At 40.5% G+C, this 20,218-nt stretch overlaps 1 protein-coding gene across 1 annotated transcript in view; it reads left to right on the top strand.

Moving 5' to 3' along the window:
- The first annotated feature begins 3,221 nt into the window (after window positions 1-3,221).
- The window catches only part of ppp1r9ala (protein phosphatase 1 regulatory subunit 9A-like A), a 37,385-nt gene continuing 20,388 nt past the window's right edge, over window positions 3,222-20,218 (top strand). Inside the window, exons 1-2 of the mRNA XM_053627030.1 lie at window positions 3,222-3,535; window positions 3,998-5,962. Coding sequence (XP_053483005.1) covers window positions 4,187-5,962 — 1,776 coding nt within the window. The 5' untranslated portion in view covers window positions 3,222-3,535; window positions 3,998-4,186. The remainder of the gene's footprint in view (window positions 3,536-3,997; window positions 5,963-20,218) is intronic.

Genomic DNA, 20,218 nt, shown 5'->3' with positions numbered 1-20,218 from the left:
TTAACAAAACAATAATACTCCTGGGAAATGAGGGCAGAGGACGGTCTGTCATTAATAATTGTCTGTCTGCATTTCAGACTGAAGTTACTAGGAGATGTGTAGGAGGCATGCAGTGTAACCATCCATGCATAAAGTTATACAGACTCTAGAGTTAAAGATTAGGCTTTTATGCTGTGATCAGTGATCAGTTTTGCATTGACATCTTTATCAACAACAAGGAAAAACAATTCAAGTCACACCTACAGCAATCTTGATAAATATATTTGGAATGCATTTGTCATTTTACTTATTATATGTCATTTACATAGTACATGGCTAGTAAATTGGCATGAGTAAAGTGTTTATAGGACTGTGATGAGCCTCAAGCCAGTCATAAATAAAGTGACATTTCTAACTAAAGTCATATGCACAATCAATGTAATCATCTCCTAACTCTTGGCAGAACACTGGGGAAATATGCCTATAATTTTGTTGTGCCATGAGCTATGAGATGATTACATCAGTTGTGTACGTGAGGAAGACTGAATGGTTGTGTGAAGTGGAGCTCATCAGATAACTCTGGGTCCAGTCAAACCGGAATGAAAGAGCAGATATCTGCCGGAAATGCCACAAGACCCAAACTCATCTGTGGAAATAACTTGTGTGCAACTTAGAAGTAGACATTGCAGACATATACTTCCCATGCTGTATTTGAAGTAACTACATGAATAAAAACCGGGTCAACCAAATAGGGAAAGACTCTTTTTTAATTTTGAAATTTTTTCTTCCAAATTATATTGAATTTTCAACCTACAGTGTACTGTATGTTTGCAGTAAATCATTATGTTCTTTTTAAATGTGCTTTCCAAAACACATTTTGTCCAAGTTAATATTAGTTTAATTGTTGTGAATTCAAAGTTTTAAAATAAATATGTATACAGGGGCATTCTTGGCATGGTGAAAAACACTAAAATGGCAGGACATGCATTAGTAAAATAGATCACCATCTGCTTCAGCATTATCTGCCAAGTTTTCCTTTGAAAAAAATAAAAGCTGTTACACAGAGGAACAGTATGTTTTCTATGTTTTCTATTTATTACTATAATTAGTTTTCATATCCAAAGGTTTTAGGTTTCATAGTTTAAAATACATTAAGGCATTAAGTAGTAATTAAATTATTTTTTACCTGTCTAATAATAGATGTCATCAAATCTTTGGCAAGTATAAGAGTGGTACTGTGGGTAGTATTGCTGTCTCATGGCTACAGGGACCCTGGCTCAATCCTGAACTCTGGTTACTGTCTGTTTCACATGTTTGCATGGATATAATCTGGGGTCTCGAGTTTCCTTCCATCTTCCAAATGTGAATGTGTGTGCCCTGGTACCCTATAAAGGGTGTATTCCTAGGGTGCTTCTGGCTCAGTGTTCCCAGGATAAGCTCTGGCTCCATTTTGACCCTTAACAAGATAAAGTTATTACTAAAGATGAATGAATAAAAGTCTATTAGTGTATAAGCATGACACAACAAGGTCCTGATCTCATATGCATAAATGCCAGACATTCTGTATATCTATAGAAGAATACACATACACCCTACACACCCAATATATTAATTGCTATACATCAATGCACCATTTACAAAGACACAACATGTTTTTTAAAGCCATCAGATTGCCAGACCATTCCACAACCCTAGCCTTCAAGAATGCCTTTGACAAAAGAAGAACATGATGAAATTCTCATAACTAGATCAGGAAGCTGTAGCTGTAGCAAGGTCACGCTGGACTTTAACAGGAAACATAGCAAGCACATTATACACGACTCTGTTGCCAAACTGGGAGCCCAAGTTGGGAAAGACGATCCTGTATGTGTTTATAAAGAACTGGCAATAATGTAGAGGATGGGACACCCTGTAGTTTGACACAGAATGTGTGTTCTTTTTGATCCATCGTTTCCAGCTATATTACTTCGTTACAATACTACATAAGTTCAGTGTGTGTGTGTGTGTGTGTGTGTGTGTATGTGTGTGTGTGCGTGTGTGTGTGTGTGTGTTTGTGTGTCCCAGTATCTCAAAAGCAAGTAGGTCACAGTTGCAGGAGTGATGTGGCAGTTGAAGTGTTTAGTAACCTCAAGCTCTTCATTCCCACATGTCTGACTTTTATTTCTAACAGATCTCAAATCTGGCAAGTGGCTTGCCTTATTCAATCAGTTAGATGTGTATGAGCTGCTTATGTAGCAGCTTTTTAGCTCGTGTATTGCACAAATCAGATGAAGCTATGTAATGCATGCTATCATTAATGTAAGGTCTATTCACTTTGAGACTGTAAGTTGTACAAAACTACCCTAGTGCTGTACACACACCTTTTTTCTGGAGTTTTTAAAAAGATATATTCTTTCATGCTTTCGAATACAGTGCTTTCAGAACTAATTAAGCTTACAGAGTAGAGATGCTAGTGCAATCATACTTGATGTGTAAAGTGTGTATGTTCTAATCATTTTGTGATGCTTTTGTGTCATACATCTGCTTTTGATTTGCACTATTGTAGATTTTTGCAGCGAAACCCAGCAGCCTTCATTATGTTTTTTTTGTCGAAAAAGTGGTCTCTTACATAATGTGCTGCTTTCTTTACTGACATACAAACATTTTTCTGTAACATTTAATTTTGTGTTGAGAATCTAATATGTGTTTATATATTCCTATATTCCAATTCCTAAAAAAGTGGTCATTTCCCCTATGTATGGAGACTTTTGGGACACCCTGTTTCTGTGCGTGTTCTCCCTGTGTCTGTGTTGGTTTCCTCTGGGTTCTCTGGTTATCTCCCACGCCCCAAAAACATGCAGGTAGGTGGGTTGGCTATGCTAAATTACCCCTAGGTGCGAATGAGTGTGAGAATTTGTGTGTATGATGGACTCGGGTGAATTCCAGTGTGAATTCTCCCGGCTTGTGCTGGACTTTGGCTGCACAGCCACTGCAAACCTTGACTTGGATAAAGCAGGTACTGAAGATGAATGAATGAATGAACGTCGAACTGTAAAGCAACCCTAAAGCCAACACAGTAATGCCATTTTGTGGCTATTCATTCAAGAAACAAATCAGATTTATTCTATAAATGCAGCTTTGTATAGGAGATGTCACACGTAGTACCATTAGTTAGTTCTTGTCCCCTCTATGCCTCTATGACTTAACACACCAATTTGGTGTTTGAGTTTATAAAAGGTATACACGCAGCGTATTGCACGTTTTCCCGGACATTTGTTGAGTTATGGAAGTAAGAGAGAACTGATTTGTCAGCGGCGCGCGCGCGGGCAAGGGGGGTTGGGAATTTTACAAGCGGTCCTGGAATGCAAGCGTGCACGCGCCCGCCTCTGACGCGCGCGTAACACACGAGCACTAGCGGTGGCGGAGCTGCGAGAGGTCTGGAGTTTTCTTTTTTTTTTTTTCGAGGAGGGAGAAACAACGATGGCGGGGAAGAAATGACAAGTTTGAAAGTGTGTGTTACACCGGGAACACCGGGAAAAGTCTACCGGCACTCCGGAACAAAGTACCTTTGCTGAAGGTAAGAGTGTGCGCGCGTGCGACGCCTGTTTAATTATTATTTTTTAAATAGTTTTTTTTGTTGTTGAGATTTCCGACTTGGCTTTTTCCTGTGCGACTCGACTTAAAAAAAAAAACCCTTGAGGCTGTTCAGCCCGCTTAAGGAAGAGATTCCCACTGAGACTTTGTGTTTTTAAAAAGGCCATTGTTTACAGGGTTTAATTTCTCAGCTGTAGTTTGTGTAAAAAACACACGTTATTAAACAAGGAACACGTAAACAATAACGCCAGAGGACGGTGTGATAATAATAATAATAATAATAATAATAATAATAATAATAATAATGTAGTGAGTTGAAGTTACATATGTCGCTAGCCTAGCCAGACTGGAGGACTCTAGGTTACTGTTTTAACAATGGACTACAAAACTGACTAGAGCTAGGAGTTAGCACACAAGTTATGTGACACTGTTCCTCCATCTACAGGGAATTTGCCTCTTTTTTCAGATGTCCGCCGCCTGCTTGGTCTGAAACAATGCCCGGAGAAATGGATTCGTGCGAGTAAGATAAAACACATCAGCTACACATAGTCTACTAATCTGAATTGGGATCCGCGTTTTTCCTCCTTCAGATCCCAAGGGAACGTGTGTGTGTGTGTGTGTGTGTGTGTGAAAAATGATCCGAACCGACGGCAAAGGCGAGAGGACTCTGAGGAGCGCGTCTCCTCACAGAAACGCGTACAAAGCGGACTTCCACGCCATCAAGTGCTCCTTTGATGGAACCAAGTCCGACATCGCGTCCAAGTCCTGTGCTAATGGCTCCTCCGCCGAGCCCCGTGACGACATAGCCAGGGGACGAAACTTTGGCAACAGGGTCAACAAGATCAAGAATATCTTCCTACAGATGGACAGCCAGCAACAGCAGGAGAACCAGGATGGAAAAGCCACAACGAAGGCAGACACGCCTCCGATCTCCTCGCCACCGAAATTCCCAGTCAGCGGCACGCACAAAACCACCAGCCCGACCAGCTTGGATCCACAGAGCGACAGGACCCCAAAAGGGGAGGACCCTGAGATCGACAAAGTGGCCTTGGCGGAGAAGTTTTCTGTGACTAGAAAACTGTTTGAGAAGGGTATAAAGGAACAGACTACAGTAGAGAGGCAAGCCCCAGGCAGGGCCTCTGGACGCAATTCCCAGGGTAATGTGTGTGAAGAAAGGAGAGCAAGCAGGAAAGCTGTAGGATCATCTGAAAATACCAACAATGGCATTATTAAAACAGATTGCAACCCTGCCTCGCCAGAAAGCAAGGACGCTGATGACTCAAAGCAGGTCAGTCGATTATTAAATGCAGGACCTATATCGAGAAGACTAGAGAGTTTTATGGCAGATAGCGATAATGAAGAATCAGTAAGAACATCAGCTAAAACACCAGAGAAGGTGTGTAGCCCTACAGAAAGATCAGGACCCGTGTCTCTTGTACAAGACACTGCTCACAAACCGACTTCACCTTTTAATGAACACTTCCAGAAAAAAACCTCCCCCTATAATCATTCGAAACCGGTTCACTCTCCGACTTCACCAACAAGTAACTTGGCATCAAAATCTAGCTCGTCAGAGTCTCAAGCATCTTCTAAGCCCACCTCCCCTACCACAAAAGGCAGTGATGAGACCTGCGTCCCCACTTCCAGACATCCGTCCTCATCAGCTGATGGTTTTAATAAATCTTGCACAGGCACTGAGGAAACCAAACCCACCACTGATTCTCCTAGAGATCAAAAGTCTTCAGCTTTTATCAGCAGTTTTCACAACATGGTCAAGGGTCCAGAGGTGGCTAAGCGCGAGTCCGTTACGTTGCGGAGTTCATCTGTAGACACGTTACCTCCTCAGTCCCCGCCGAGCTTGGGTCCTACAGGGGCAGGAATGGTCCGTGCAGAGCTAGTCAGGGTTCAGAACGAATCGTCAGAAAGCGAGGAGAATGAGGAGGACTGTGTATTTGAAGAGCTGAAGCTCAAAAGGGAGCTCAGTCCTGACGCACAGAGAGGAGGTCTGACCAGAGTAGTTTCAATTCCATCGTCTCAAGATGACCTTCAGAACATCACAGAGGCCAAGCAACAGGAAAAGGTAGTTTCTCAGGAGGAACAGAGAGCAGAGCTGGTAAAGCAGGAGAGTGACAAACAGTGTGATGATGAAGAAGAGGAGGACGAGGAAGAGAGTGATCAAAGTGAATGTGGAAATACGTCGCCAGTGTTTTATAGTTTTGAAAATGCCGCATTTGTGGATGATAAGGAGACCGGGCCTGCTCCGAAAGAAGAAGAAGAAGAGGAGGAGAAAGAGGAAGATGATTATGATGATGATCAGGATTATGAGGAGTATGAAGAAATTACTGGTCTCTCAGAGGATGAAGAATGTTCACCCAGGAGGAAGATACGCTTCTCTAGCGCCCCAATACAGGTAAGCAAGAAAGTTTTAATATAAAAACAAACAAAACGAAAACTGTAAATGCTTAGGTGACTTTAGTTTGGGCTGGGCATTATGATAATGTAATATAAATATTAAAATAAATTGCACTTTTTATCTTTAAAAAAAAAAAAAAAAAAGTTACTCTTCAGTCAGCTGATTTGGTCAAGTTCTGTACATTTTGGAAGCTTTAAACAAACTTTGGTAAAATTTTTCATCTTTGAACTGTCAATTTTTTTTTTAAAATTGTCAAAATAATAATTTTTTTAATTTTATTTTGTGTTTGTTTTTTTGGAGGCATTAAATGAACATTATTTTAAATGAAACACAACTGTTTTGCTGGCAGATGTTTGCGAACCTACATTGTAATGCACATCGTATATCGTCTTGTCATGATATGATATTTCTGTCATATTGCCCAACCCTAAACTTTCTTTCTCTCTCTCTCTCTCATATGGAAATATGTCTGTCCATCCTGCTTGATTCATAGAATGCTTGTGGCTGGTGTATTAGCATGAAGTGTCAAGAGGAATCACAAGATTATTCTTAATTGATTAGCGGGTCTACATTCATTGTCCTCCTATTTCTAGGTTTCTACATTCCCTAAAGACATCTTGAACATAAAGTGCCCTGTAAAATACCAACATATGCAGAGTGCAGTGCATGGCTGATTCACTCTGCCACACCTCCTGTTGATAGATGGCCCAGTATTGTACTTCCCCTGTCCTGGTGGAATTTTCCTCTCTGTTTCTCTGTTACAACTGAACAACTCTATTCTTGCTCACATTCCATGGCTGTGCAAGTTTAAAAAAAAGAGAATAAATAAATAAATTGACACTGGCTGTTAATGATCAACTTTGGTTTCTGCTTGTCGCCAACGGTTGGAAGAATTACTAAAGGCAGCAGAGTGTATGTGATACCAAACTACAAGTAGGTACCTGTACCTGGAGCAGGCATTCCACACTACAAACAGGCGTGGCTGAGGTGTTTGTGTGTCTCTTTGTGTGTATGGTAGGACTTGGCTATCTTTCCATCTCATCTTTACTGGGACGGAAGTATGAAAAACACCATTCTCTGGGTGCTCTGCTTTAAACAGGTTGTGTGTAGGAGTGGGCTGTATGGCAAAAAATATCATGATACTTGAGACTTTACTTTAGTTGTGATTTAGGTAGGCTGCAAAAACCCGTTAAAGTCACAAATGAATTTAATCTGCTGTATTTTACTATGAGTACCAATAGTCAGTTAGTGTTGTAAAAGTACTGCAAAGTCAGCTCTCAAAGCGCTCTTGAATTCTCAAATCTGATTGGTCGGAAAGTCTACAACAGCACTACTCTGACAGTAGTGCCAGCTGTCAATCAAATCGCAGGATTGTATTAATGCAATCGTTCTAATGTTATTGTTTCTATAGTTACAGCTTATTCGCAGGAACTTGTATGGTGGTTCAATGACGGTGAATCTCTCCATAAGACAACATTTACTGAACGTTTATGGAAGGAGCCTCCAGTGTCAGCACTTTGTAAAGGTCAGGGGCGTCTTCAGGATAGAGGAGTTTGTGCTTTTTGGTTGCTTGGTAACAAGAATGTGGGTTTTTTTTGACTTTGAGAGAGGAGAGTTTGGTGAGGAAAGGACTATCTATAGCTGTTTTAATGTAAGTGATCTAACTTGTGTGGGGATGTTCCACAACAGTAAACGTAACTTTAAATAAAAAAATATTTAAAATTACCATGTACTTTAATAAATATAGGTTTATACCACAATTGTTGTGTTTAATAAACAAAACATTTTTGATACTAGAACAAATCAAAAACTTTGTGTTGACATAACAGTTCTCTATGGTACTTCAGAGGCAACTGTATATTTATTCTGTGTAAAGCACTTCTTGGAGCATAGTAGGTTGATACTTCAGTTTTCTTCTCACAGGCTTCATGACATGGCTCAGAGGCTGGACTGAGGTCAGCTTAAGCCCGCCTGAGATGAAGTCTTTACGACATGACAATGTGTTAATAGGGTGTGGTTTAAGGAAGCCTCTGTTTTACTCCTCATAATGAACATCATCTTAGTCATCTCCTTACACAGCCGATGAAATGCAGCTCTTCTGCACTCAATTTGATCTCTCTGACATTGTGAAACAGGGAGCGTTCTTGTGCCAACATGAGAGTTGGTGTTGTTTATCATGCAGTCTCTTAGTTTGATGGACTGTAAACACTGTTTCATCATCAGTTATGTTTGCTCTGAACATGTTTAGTAGCATTTGAGTGCAGGCTAACAAGCAAGATGAGAGAATAAGGCCTAGTGCATGCTAGCTCCGCAGTTAGTATATGTAAATAGCCTGAGATAATGTTTAGCCATACTTTAGTAAATTTTCTGGCCAAATCAGTGGGGAGGCTGAAAGTCCAGAAAGCCCAGATAATGTCTAAAATAGTCTTTAAATCCTCAGCAGCTCTGGTGTTGGCTGACAGCTGAGATAAAGAGTACTGTACTCCTAAATATACTAACCATTCCAGGAATTTTATGAAAAGGCCATGATGGTCATATTAAGATGACTGTCAGGATAAAACTACAGACCGAAGCAGAATAGCAAACATACAGTTTTTTTAGAAAGTGGCAAAGTAGCATACCCAAGTCCTCAAAAAGTGTCTGAAGAAAGACAGACACCTTGAGGCAAAAAAGAAGAATGACAGATACCTTGAGGCACAAAGTTTTGAATGCTTTAAAAAAGAAATTCAGATGCACTCGTTTGAAAACACAGCCAAAATGTCTATAATCATTTAAATACAACTAGCCAGCATTAATAGGCAAGGGTCAGTCAGACATCTTGGAATATGCATATTCTCCCCTCTTCTTTTGCACATGCCTACAAATTGCCAAATTGTATTATGTCTACAATGAATGGAAGAAAAAAAATAAATAAAAACAGCACACTGATTTTCTTTCTCTCTGTCTCTCTCTCATTCTCTTTCTCCCTCTCTCTTTCATTCTCCCTCTCTCTCTCATTCTCCCTCTCTCTCTCTCACACACATATTCTCTCTCTCGCTCTCATTCTCTCTCTCTCTCTCATTCTCCCTCCCTCCCTCCCCCCCCCCTCTCTCTCTCTCTCTCTCTCTCACATTCTCTCTCACATTCTCTCTCTCGCTCTCACACACACATTCTCCCTCCCCCCTCTCTCTCTCACACACACACATTCTCTCTCTCTCTCTCTCTCTCTCTCTCTCTCTCTCTCTTTCTCCTTCTCCCTCTCTCTCACACACACATTCTCCCTCCCTCTCTCTCTCTCTCATTCTCTCTCTCTCTCTCTCTCTCTCTCTCTCTCAGTGCTTCAGAAGTTCAGTGTTTAACAACGTCGAGGAAACCCTGATTACTGTAGGATCAGGCAATTTTGCTTCTGTTATTACCTCTCTGAACAATCTTGGATTGTGTGTATATGTGTGCAGAGCAGAACTGAAAGCTCTCTTTGTTAAATATTTGACAGTTAGGGTTGTTGATACAGTCAACATGGCTGTGGTTCATTTAAATGGATTATATATATATAAGGAAGGGGAATTCTTTATTATTTTGCTGAGTGGAAATGATGTTTCTGTATTTTTCTAGCCACACTGCATTACTGAGACAGACCTAATTAATTAAGTGTGCACATTTTAATGCTCGAGAACAGTTCTGGAATGAATCAAGATGCACTTGATGCATGTTGAAAGTCTGGCGATTCAAAACTAGAAAGGAACATAATGAAAGACTGAAGTCCGAGTTGATGTGGTAGTCGGTGTGGTTAGCACTGTGTGTTCTATTGATATAATGTAAACAAGATTTTGACATATTGCTTTCTATTCCAGGACCAATCCACCAGAGAAAGAGGTATAAGATCTAGATAACCTGTGCAGGGAGCTATAATAGAGCAAAAAAGGTGGGGTGGCTGAGGATGTTCAGGGTCTGTCTCAGGAATGTGTCTTAATGGTTTATCTGATGTGCTTTGTAGTATTGGAGCTGTGAGTTTATGTTAGTGATGCACCACTCCCTTTAAAAAAATATATATGTATGGAATAAAACAAGGTGGTGCATGTTGTTGTAGGAAAATAATCAACAATGGGGTGGTGTGATAACCCTGACGTTGATTATTTTCATACAAGAGCACACTATGTTGTTCCTCTGTGTACCACTTTCCATTTTTTAAAAATCTTTTACAGAACAACACATCATACGTTTTATCTGTTTAAAGTTGTGGAATGTCAGTGAAACAAGTTAGTTCCTGTTATCACTTACATTATAACAGCTATAAACAGTCATTCCCTTACCAGTCTTTCTTTTTTCTTTTCTTTTTTTCCTCTTGAAGTTAATAATACAAAAATGCTGCTCGTCATGTTACTGAGAAACTTCCCGACACGGAAATCCCTCCGTCCTGAAGACCTTCCATTGTCGGAAAACTTACTTCTAGTTGTGCCTCTTGGACAGTTTCAATATGCTGACACTGGAGACTCTTTCCAAAAATGCAAAATAAACTCGCCTTATATGGAGCGTCTACCATAAGGTCCCTGTGTAGGTTCTATCTATAGAAACAATAATATACCAGAATGCGTGCATTGATATAAACCTTGTAAAGTGATTTGCCTTGTAGTCAGCACTACTATCAGAACTGCTGTTATATAAAATACTCAGCATCATTTGGTCAGTCCGAATGAAGAATTCAACAACGCTGCGTTACAAGATGATGTTAGCATTCAATATAGGAATGATCTGATACTGACTTATTGTAATTGGGCCTACTACCTGCAAACTGTTTCTGAGAGAAGTGAGATCGGTGTCGTCACTTGTCAGTAAAGATGATGCACTGATCACATTTTGTTCTTTTAATGATCCAATGCTTGTTTCAGGGTGTGGTGTACTGGCCTCTTCAGTCTTTGATACTGATCCTATATCAACATTTGTTTAGTAACCAAATTAATTATGTACAGTGCAAAGCATCAGGTGCATAATGACAGCATCCTTTAAGATAATCTGTGCCCTGTGTCCACATGTGTGATCCGTGTTGACTCAGTAAATACGACACTCGGGCAAACCCTGAAATGCATCATTGAATCCAGCATTTCAGTCCAGAGGGTTTGTCCTGGGTTAGTGTTAATGTGCAATCCCATTTCAGATAATGACTCTACATATAACTCTGGGTTGCATAGCATATAAAAACACTCAAAAGCAGTTCTGTCTGTCTCACTGTTTGGTCTCTCTTTCTTTTCTTTTTTTTAATCATTTATTTGGCTTTGAGCCATCTGAGATCTCCTGTGCACTTTTTTTTTTATACACACACACACACACACACACACACAGAGCAAGTGAGAGAGCACAAGCTCAACATGCTGCTGGTGTTGCATTCAGTTTCAGAATTGATAATTAGCAGGATAAAGGCCGTGTAAAGTGTATTCTTCCTGTTTAGAGAAAGGGTGTACATGAGCAAGTCAGGGTTTGGTTCATTCAAATGAAGCAGCTTCAATTAAAAGAGCCATTATTATGATTGTCGGAGATCATTAGTGCTACATCTCAAGAACGAGTAATTGAATGTTTGTAGGATTTATATGGAATTGTCATCGTAACCAGCAGATGAACTGATTTAGACTTTGGAATTGATTCAAAGCAGGGTCAAGGTCAAATGTCTGAAATAGTGTTTTTCAATAGCTTCCTTCGTGTTTGAAGTATATTTTAAGGGTATTTTCAGGCATCACAAATAAGTAAGTAGAAGAGCTAGACTTGCTGGCAGCAGGGGCATCCCCGTCAGTGCCGTTGGCATAGAGTTGTACTTGTCTACTAGGGTTAAGTTTAGTTGTAGGCACAGCATTAGTTAGCTTTATTAATAATTCTTAATGTATCATGGTCATTACTGTAGAGCTCAAAATGGCAGAACTACACCTCATCTAGTCTTAACTCCGCCCACTATATACACTTGAGAAAATTTGTCCACTCTAAAGCCACATTTATTGAGCTTTTTTGTTGAGCTTGTGCTCTCTCACTTGCTCTGTGTGTGTGTGTGTGTGTGTGTGTGTGTGTGTGTGTGTGTGTGTATAAAAAAAAAAGTGCACAGGAGATCTCAGATGGCTCAAAGCCAAATAAATAAATGCCTGTCCTTACATGTTTGTGCACACGCGCGCACACACACACACACACAAACACACACACACACACACACACACACACACACACACACATTGTAGCAGTAGGTGCACACAGCCAAGAATACAAACTACCTCTGAAAATGTCCTCAGGCCTGACAAACAGAAGGTTGGACCTGCTGATCAGGAATGAGAGGTCTGTGTTAGTGCTTCAGTGCCATCTCTCACACACACACAGCAGACTTTCAGTAGAGCAGACAGGCATGGTGTGTGTATTTGTCTGTGTGTATGGGTTAGGTCTACGCTGTAACTGTGAACAGGTACTCAGCTGTGCTTTTCTGAGTCTTTGTCATCTTTTTCCATCACCAGATTCCTTTGATTTTTCAAATGTTTTCAAAAGTTTCCCAAATGTCTCTATTCCTACCTCCACCCTTTCTTTTCTGGGAGAGAGGAAACAGAAGTGGGGCAATTGTTCCACTTCCACTGTGGCTCACTAATGTTATCTTTTCCAGTTCCCTATCTCTGCTCCATCCTGTGGAATGTAGCTCAGCCCTCGTCTCTCTCTCTCTCTATCTCTACCAGTTTCTGTGTTTGGTCCGGACACCTGGACTAGTGGCATAGGAGGTGCCAGTGTGAATTCATATCTCTTTATTCTGCTCTTGCTGTTTGACTTCTCACTTCTGATTTGAATGCTCTAGTCTCTTACACAGTGCAGTAACTTGGAGCAAGTTGACCAGTTATGCTTTTGTCTTTTTATTCTTTGTCTTTGGAGTCTGTTATGCATTTGGTTTCTTACACAATTTCAGGTGTGTTCTTCCTGTATTAACAAGGATTTACCCAAATAAAGGTGTGCACAACGGTGTAGGTTTGGTTTCCGGGGTGGAGTGGACACTTCAAGCACATCTCCAACAAGGTTTCTTAACCTTCTGAGGAAATGAAAACTCCCCAAATGAACCTGAGCATGAGCAACATAGTGCCTGAGAGTTTGTATTGCTTGGTGGCATGGATAAGACGTTAATGTTATGTTTTTGAAAACAGGTGCACAAGGCATGCAACCAAGCAGCAGTCATGACTCACAAAGCGCAAAATCATGCTTCAAAACTTTGCCAGAAGCAGCATGCCACACGTGTACAAAACATTCTCCCATGAAGATTTGGTTTCACCGCTTATATAAAACAAAACCATTACGGAAGTGTTCCTTTATTTTAGTCATGCTGCACCACCTTTGATCTAAAATATGTTTTTTGGAAATGGTGGGTTCTACAAAACCTACATTTGGCTAAACAGCAATTTTCAGTTTGGAAAGCTCAATAGCTCCTGGTTTGCAAATACAGAAATACCCACTCTGGAGCAGAAACTAAAAAATTGACCTGGAACTACAGACGCACCTTCTGACTTTTTGTCTCCTGGTGCGTATCTATAAAACAAACATTGCAAACCTTTTGTTTGTTTGCTCATTTTTTTCCAAGTGTGTCCATTTGTTAGTTCTCTCCCTGTAGCTAGCTCTCTCATATAAAGCGACAGCAACAAAACATCGAGGGTGAAGGCTAACACATGCTTCCTCTGAGGCACATGAAGCCATCCACTTCAACTTTTCAAACTGCTGCTCGTGCTGTGCCACAGTGCAGCTGAACACTCGGATTAATGCATTAACTGCCCTGCTCCGCATACACGAGCTCACAGATGCCCATGATTGATTAATGTTCTTGTTCTTAACAGAGACAGAGCAATGCCACCCTTGCTAACCCGAGAGCACGGCCAATTACGCTCATGGATGGTGATGTCTTGTGGCGTTGTAATGATTTGAACTCGCGATCCTGACAAAAGCAAACGTTCTTAAAATTAGTGCTGAGAAAATGGTCTATGCTGGGTAAAGTGGGTAAAACATATCCCTTTATGGCTGTGCATGTCTGCTTTATAGATGCAGGATTATCATTATTTTGATTGCTGCAATATGACATTACACAATCTACTGACTGTGAACATGAAATTACACACACAAGCTTAATCTTATGTCTCTTCCTGTCTTGTCATTTTGAAAAAGCAACACTGATAGAGATTTGGTGCCAGGGGAATTTTGTCGCACTCTGCAATGTGACAAGACTGGTGTTTCAAAAGATGCAGCGATAGGCTCTATGCCAGTGGTCACCAACCCTGTTCCTGGAGATCTACCTTCCTGAAGACTGTAGCTCCAATAATAATTGTGCCCACCTGACCATCTAATCATTGCCTAAAGAAGTTCTTGATCAACTAAAACAGTTGTTAGATTTTGGTTGGAGATGAAACCTGCAGGAAGGTAGATCTCCAGGAAGAGGGTTGGTGACCACTGCTCTACGCACTTTGCAGAGGCAAGTTTGCCAGCAGGTCAAGAATGAAAGATTACTACGTTTTCATTTTAGTGAAAAATGTTGTTATTTTAGTGACTATGTTGCTGAAATAGTGATGTATTCAGCTGTTGTGTGAAATGTGTGTGTGTGTGTCTTACATTACTGTAATGAAATGAAAAATATGTCAGGCTGAACATTAGCAAGATAAGGATGGAGGGGACACACACAGAGGAAACCAACCAGACATTATTAGTGACCAGACTTCTGTTCATTTATTATATTGTCTAATCTTTTTAGTTATTATGCTTTTAATCTGATCAAATTCTATAGGTCCTGGTAGAACGATCAGGGGGAAAAATACATAGTCCAGTATCCGGTTCCCTAAACCTAAACCATTTTGTTGAACAGACACTGAAAAGTTTCATTCCAGAAGCTAAATGTGTACAGCTCCTAGATACATAAAATACATAGTCCAGTATCCGGTTCCCTAAACCTAAACCATTTTGTTGAACAGACACTGAAAAGTTTCATTCCAGAAGCTAAATGTGTACAGCTCCTAGACCTCCTGTTTGGGTTGATGTGGCCGTCTGCACTGTAAACAATGTAACCGGGTGTCCTGGGCTGGCATTTATCAATTATATGTGCAGACTGGGTCACATTTACCACTCTTTTAGTAAAGGTTTGTCTAAATGTTTGCGTAATCATTGTACGAGACATTCCAGATCAGTCACTTATCTCTGTCTGAAATGTGCCAGTAATAAGAAATCCAAGCACTGACTCAGGATCTTGTTGTCGGCCGAATTAGTGCGGGCTCTGAAGTGTTGCACAGGATTAAAAGATAATGCTGTGGCAAATTGGAACTAACTTAAAAGCCAGCTTTCTTCCTGTGAAAAAATCTTTATACTGGTCTCTAAATATCTGTTCTCTCCTATGTGCTAACTCTTCCAGATATATAAGTTTTGCCATTTGCATAGCCTCGGCTTACGGTTACCATATGGGCAGAAACACTTCCAAACAGGTATCAATAGGAATTCTTTGAACTGAAATGTAGTTTCCCACTCCATAGTACAGTATTCATGGATAGATCCAAAACGGATAACAGTGTATCAGCAGCAGTATTGTCTGGAGATCAACAATATGGCGTACATACTCCAGAACAGAGCTCTATCTTCACAGCCGAGGCCCGAACGCTGCGACTGGAAAACATTAAGCAGGATCGAGGATGAAACTTCTTAATTGCTTCAGACTCAAAGTCTTGCCTTCAAGCGCTTGAATCCATGGAGATGGATCATCCCATAATCATAAACATTTATACATCAATTACGGAAGAAGGATTTCAACATTATCCCCTGTTGGGTGGAGGGACATACTGGTCTGGCGGGAAATGAAAACGCAGATATGGCTGAAAAAGAGGCATTAAATTTGGAGATCTCAGAAGGTCTGATACCACCCTCTGACTCGTAGAGTTAATAAACTCGTAGACCACCAATAAGTGGCAATCAGAATGGAATGAGTGAAACAGCAATAAATTATACGAAATAAACCCCAGGATCCAGAGAAAGTACTCTCAAAATTTTCAATCTAGGCATGACTAGATAATGTTTACCAGATGCCGACCGGGCCATTCAAGACTAACACATGTTTACTGACCTGAGAACAGTCATACAAGATCCTCCTGTATACCTTACCAAAGCACATTTTACTGAACTGTAAAACTTTTGGAACTATCAGACAATGCTTTTATTCAGATGCTTGTTTAATAGATATGAACAGATTTTACAGGGTTTTTTTTGTTTGTTTGTTTTGTTTTTTTTAAAAAGTGTTTTTAATTTAATATTGTAAATGTTTATTGATTAGCCTTTGTTTGCCATGTGAATAGCCTGGTTGCTGACATGGCATTAAAACTAACTAACTAACTAAATAAATAAATGGTTACCATAGGCACAGTCCATCCTCCTTTTATATGGTGACATGTCTTCTTAATTAGACAACTAGTCTTATTTGTCCTAAAATGGATTTGGGTTGGCTTGCTGTCTTTATTTTTTATGTTTAACATTTCTTTAAAGCCATTAAAATGAAGCATGACAAACGATTAACTTTGTGTGTGTAAATAAAGTAAATAAGTGTACAGCCTAATTTGTATATTAAAATGCAGAAAAATTATATGATTTGAAGTTGATCAATCAAGGTGTACATTAGTCTTTTTATGCACAAATGTACACACTCAGGAGCATGAGTAGGATAGAAATGATTGTCGGAATTTGCAGGAATTTCTTGAATACCTAATTTCTTGGGTAAATGCTGATGCAAGCAATTAACAAATAAGTCCATTCGAATCCAAGTTTTGACCATGCGTATTAAGACCTTGGGAGCTTTCACATAGAAGAATTTCTTCTGAACTATGGATCCATTGCACAATTCCATATGTCAGTGTTGTGCACGTGGGTCTTTTTTAGGGGGCCAAGCATCAAAGGTGCATATATATATATTTTTTTCTGCTGCTGTGAAATTTGGCACACTCATTGGGGAGGGTCTAAGAAACATTTCAAACTAATTTTGGCCAAGTGCTGCAAACACTGTAGCGCATTAACAATAATGTTTCTCTGTGTGTAGCACTGAAAGTGGTTATCTTCCACATCTACATTTCAATTAAAAGTAACATACTTTTAATTGAAACCATGACTATAGTAACTCCCCACGTGAATGGTAATTTTTATGGCATATTCTGGCATGCCACAGCAGTTTCCACTATTAAACAAATCTGACTGTTTTATTTGAACTGCTCATGATTGTATTGTAATTGTCTATTAGCATAAAACCAAGCATAAGGAATGTAAAGGTTTTGTTTTCTCCATTGGAAATGCTAGTCAGACTTTACAACCGTGTGTGTGTGTGAGAGAGAGAGCGAAAGAGATAGAGACGCAAAGATCGAGATTTGGATGGAGAGGTTAAGATCAAGACAGAGTATGAGACAGTGAGAGAATGATCACGATTGAGACAGGGAGGCCATGAGTGAACAGAGAGAGTGTGTAAGTGCTACCATGAGCAGAGAGACCGTGATCGTAACAGAGACCGTGATCGAGACAGAGAGACTATGATAGCAACAGAGTGGTAGTGATCAAGAGCGCAGACTGTGATCAAAACCGAGTGAGAGCCCATGATTGAGGCACAGGGAGAGAGTCCAAGGTCAAAACAGAATTAGAGACAGACAGTGCTTGAGACAGAGTGTGATTAACACAGAGAGAGACCATGATCAAGAAAGAGAGATTGAGATCGAGACACAGGGAGTGTGAGAGACCGAGAATTAGACACAGAGGGGGGGGGGAGAGAGAGCACGGATGATCGAGACAGATGGTGGGGGGAGAGAGCGAGAGAGAGACCAAGGTCAAGACAGAGGAAGACCAAGCGAGAGAGAGACCAAGATCGAGAAGTAGAGAGAGAGACACCAAGGTCAAAACTGAGAGACTGTGATCAAGGTAGAGACAGACCATAATTGAGAGAGAGAGAGGATGATCGAGACAGATGTGGGGTGGGGGTGTGAGAGAGAGAGAGAGAGAGAGAGAGAGACAAAGATTGAGACACAGAGAAAGAGAGACCAAGATCAAAACAGAGAGAGCCTGACATCAGTGTACAGTATAGCTCTCCCATTTTCTCACGTTTCAGCTTGTTGTTTTTGTGGCACTGTTAATGCTGGCTCTGCCTCTCGGAGCAGCATTGCCCTGGTCAGCCTCACTCTTACTGTGTGTGCATGTGTTTGTGTGTGTGTGTGGCCGACTTCTTTTGCATGTGTGTCGAAGGAACAGTCTTTGTAGTAAAAGATGAACAGTAATGAGTAGTGTTGACTTAAAGGGAGTGGAATCGATTGAGGGGGATTTCTGTGGAGTAGTACAGTGGCTACAGATCTGAACCAGATGGAACTGTGGGTTTTTCAGCCACATCATAAATTTGCAATGTACGGTTAGAATTCAAGAAGAATCAAGCAACCAATTAAAGAGTCATGGTAGAGCTTTTCTCCACTGTACTTTATATTATTGTTGTGCAGCTTTGTGCTACAGCTGAGTCACAACCACACCATGGTCATGTCACTGAGGGTTTGTGCCGAGTCTTTACAGGTTCCCAGACATTGAATTTTGCAATGCTGTCTGGATTGAGCATAATTTCACTGAGGGAGTGTATTTCAAGTGTGCTTGGTTGTGAAAAAGATTTTGGGCTTCACCTTCAAATCCATAAAATTAGAATCAGGTGTTCAGGATTGGGTGCCAGTGATTAGAACCTGCTTAGTGAGTGCAGGTGGAACCTGTCATATTTATATTCCTCTCACATCTAGTGTCTGGTGTTTCCTTTGTTATTGAGGTGTGTGGTGTCATCATGCCAAGATCTAAAGAGTTCTGTAAGGCCTTCAGAGAAAGGTTGTGGTTGCCTATGAGTCTGGCAAGGGATTTAAAAAGATCTCCAAATTATTTGAAATACTTCATTCCACTGTAAGGAAAATCATCTACAAATGGCACAGATTTCAAACGACTGACAGTTTGTCCAGGACTGGCCACCCAGCAAATTCAGCCCAAGAATGCTTTCATCACAGGATTTACTAGGAAGTCTTGCAACTGTTGGTATCTACGTGCATGCTTTTACAGTCAGAAAGAGATTGCACAAATTTGACCTGCATGGGAGGCGTGCCAGGAAAAAGCCTTTGCCAGACTACAGTTTGCCAATGTGCATAGAGGCCAAGACCAGGCCTTTTGGAATAATGTGCTCTGGACAGATGAATCAAAGACAGAATTGTTTGGTCACAGTAACAGCATATATGTTTGGCGCAGACCAAAGACAGCTTTTCAGGAGAAGCACCTCATACCAACTGTGAAGCACGATAGTGGAAATGTTATGGTTTGGGGTTGCTTCACTGCCTCAGGAACAGAATGAACTTGCATTCATTGATTCAACTACGGAATTCTGCATAACATCAAAGAGTGCTTGAAGATTGTGAGGCCATCTGTCTGAAAGTTGAAGTTGAACCGAAAGTGGAAGAACCCTTGAAGAAATGGAGGCTTATGGAATGGCCTAGTTAAAGCCTGGATTTAAATCCCATTGAAATTTTGTGGGGGGATTTGAACCGGGCAGAACATGCAAGAAAACCCTAGAACATCTGGCAACTGAAAGAATATTGCATGGAAGAGTGGTCAAAAATTCCAGTAAGTCTGGTGGACAGTTATGCAAAACACCTACAAGAAGTTATTTCTGCTAAAGGGGGCAATACTAGCTTCTGATGTCAAGGGTGTACCTACTTTTTTCACAGAAGAATCACTTCTATTGATATTTCTGTTGAATAAATTATTGAAAAATCTCATTTCCCTCATAGTGGTGTTCAAAGATGATCAAATGTTGGCTAGTCCATATATGTCAAAAAAGCCAACAATTTCAATGGGGTGTACTTACTTTTTCCACATGACTGTAAGTCAGTCTGTACAGTATTTTGCAGCAAAGTATTGATACTCATACAACGTTAGGGGACGGCGTAACACACTCCGTACACACTAGTTATTAACTATCCAACTCTTTGTCTTCATGTTGTCAGATGTGTGGATAAAACAACTGCTTTGTATCATTGCCCTGTTACGTAATGATATACATGATGCGTAATTTATGCTTGACCGGCAAAATGCATCACAACATGTGTCTGAAACTTTTGCTTTTTGATCTCAGGGACGGTGTACTCCTCTCATCTTTGCTCATGCACTCATGGAACACATTCAGTGTGAAAGTCTGACACTGACTGTGTCGGAACTGTGTGACATGCAGGTTGTGTGTACACACACACACACCCACACACAGAGAGA

The sequence above is a fragment of the Ictalurus furcatus genome, chromosome 6 (genome assembly GCF_023375685.1).
Source record: "Ictalurus furcatus strain D&B chromosome 6, Billie_1.0, whole genome shotgun sequence".
NCBI classification, from domain to species: Eukaryota; Metazoa; Chordata; class Actinopteri; order Siluriformes; family Ictaluridae; genus Ictalurus; species Ictalurus furcatus.
This window is presented reverse-complemented; position numbering and strand designations above follow the sequence as displayed.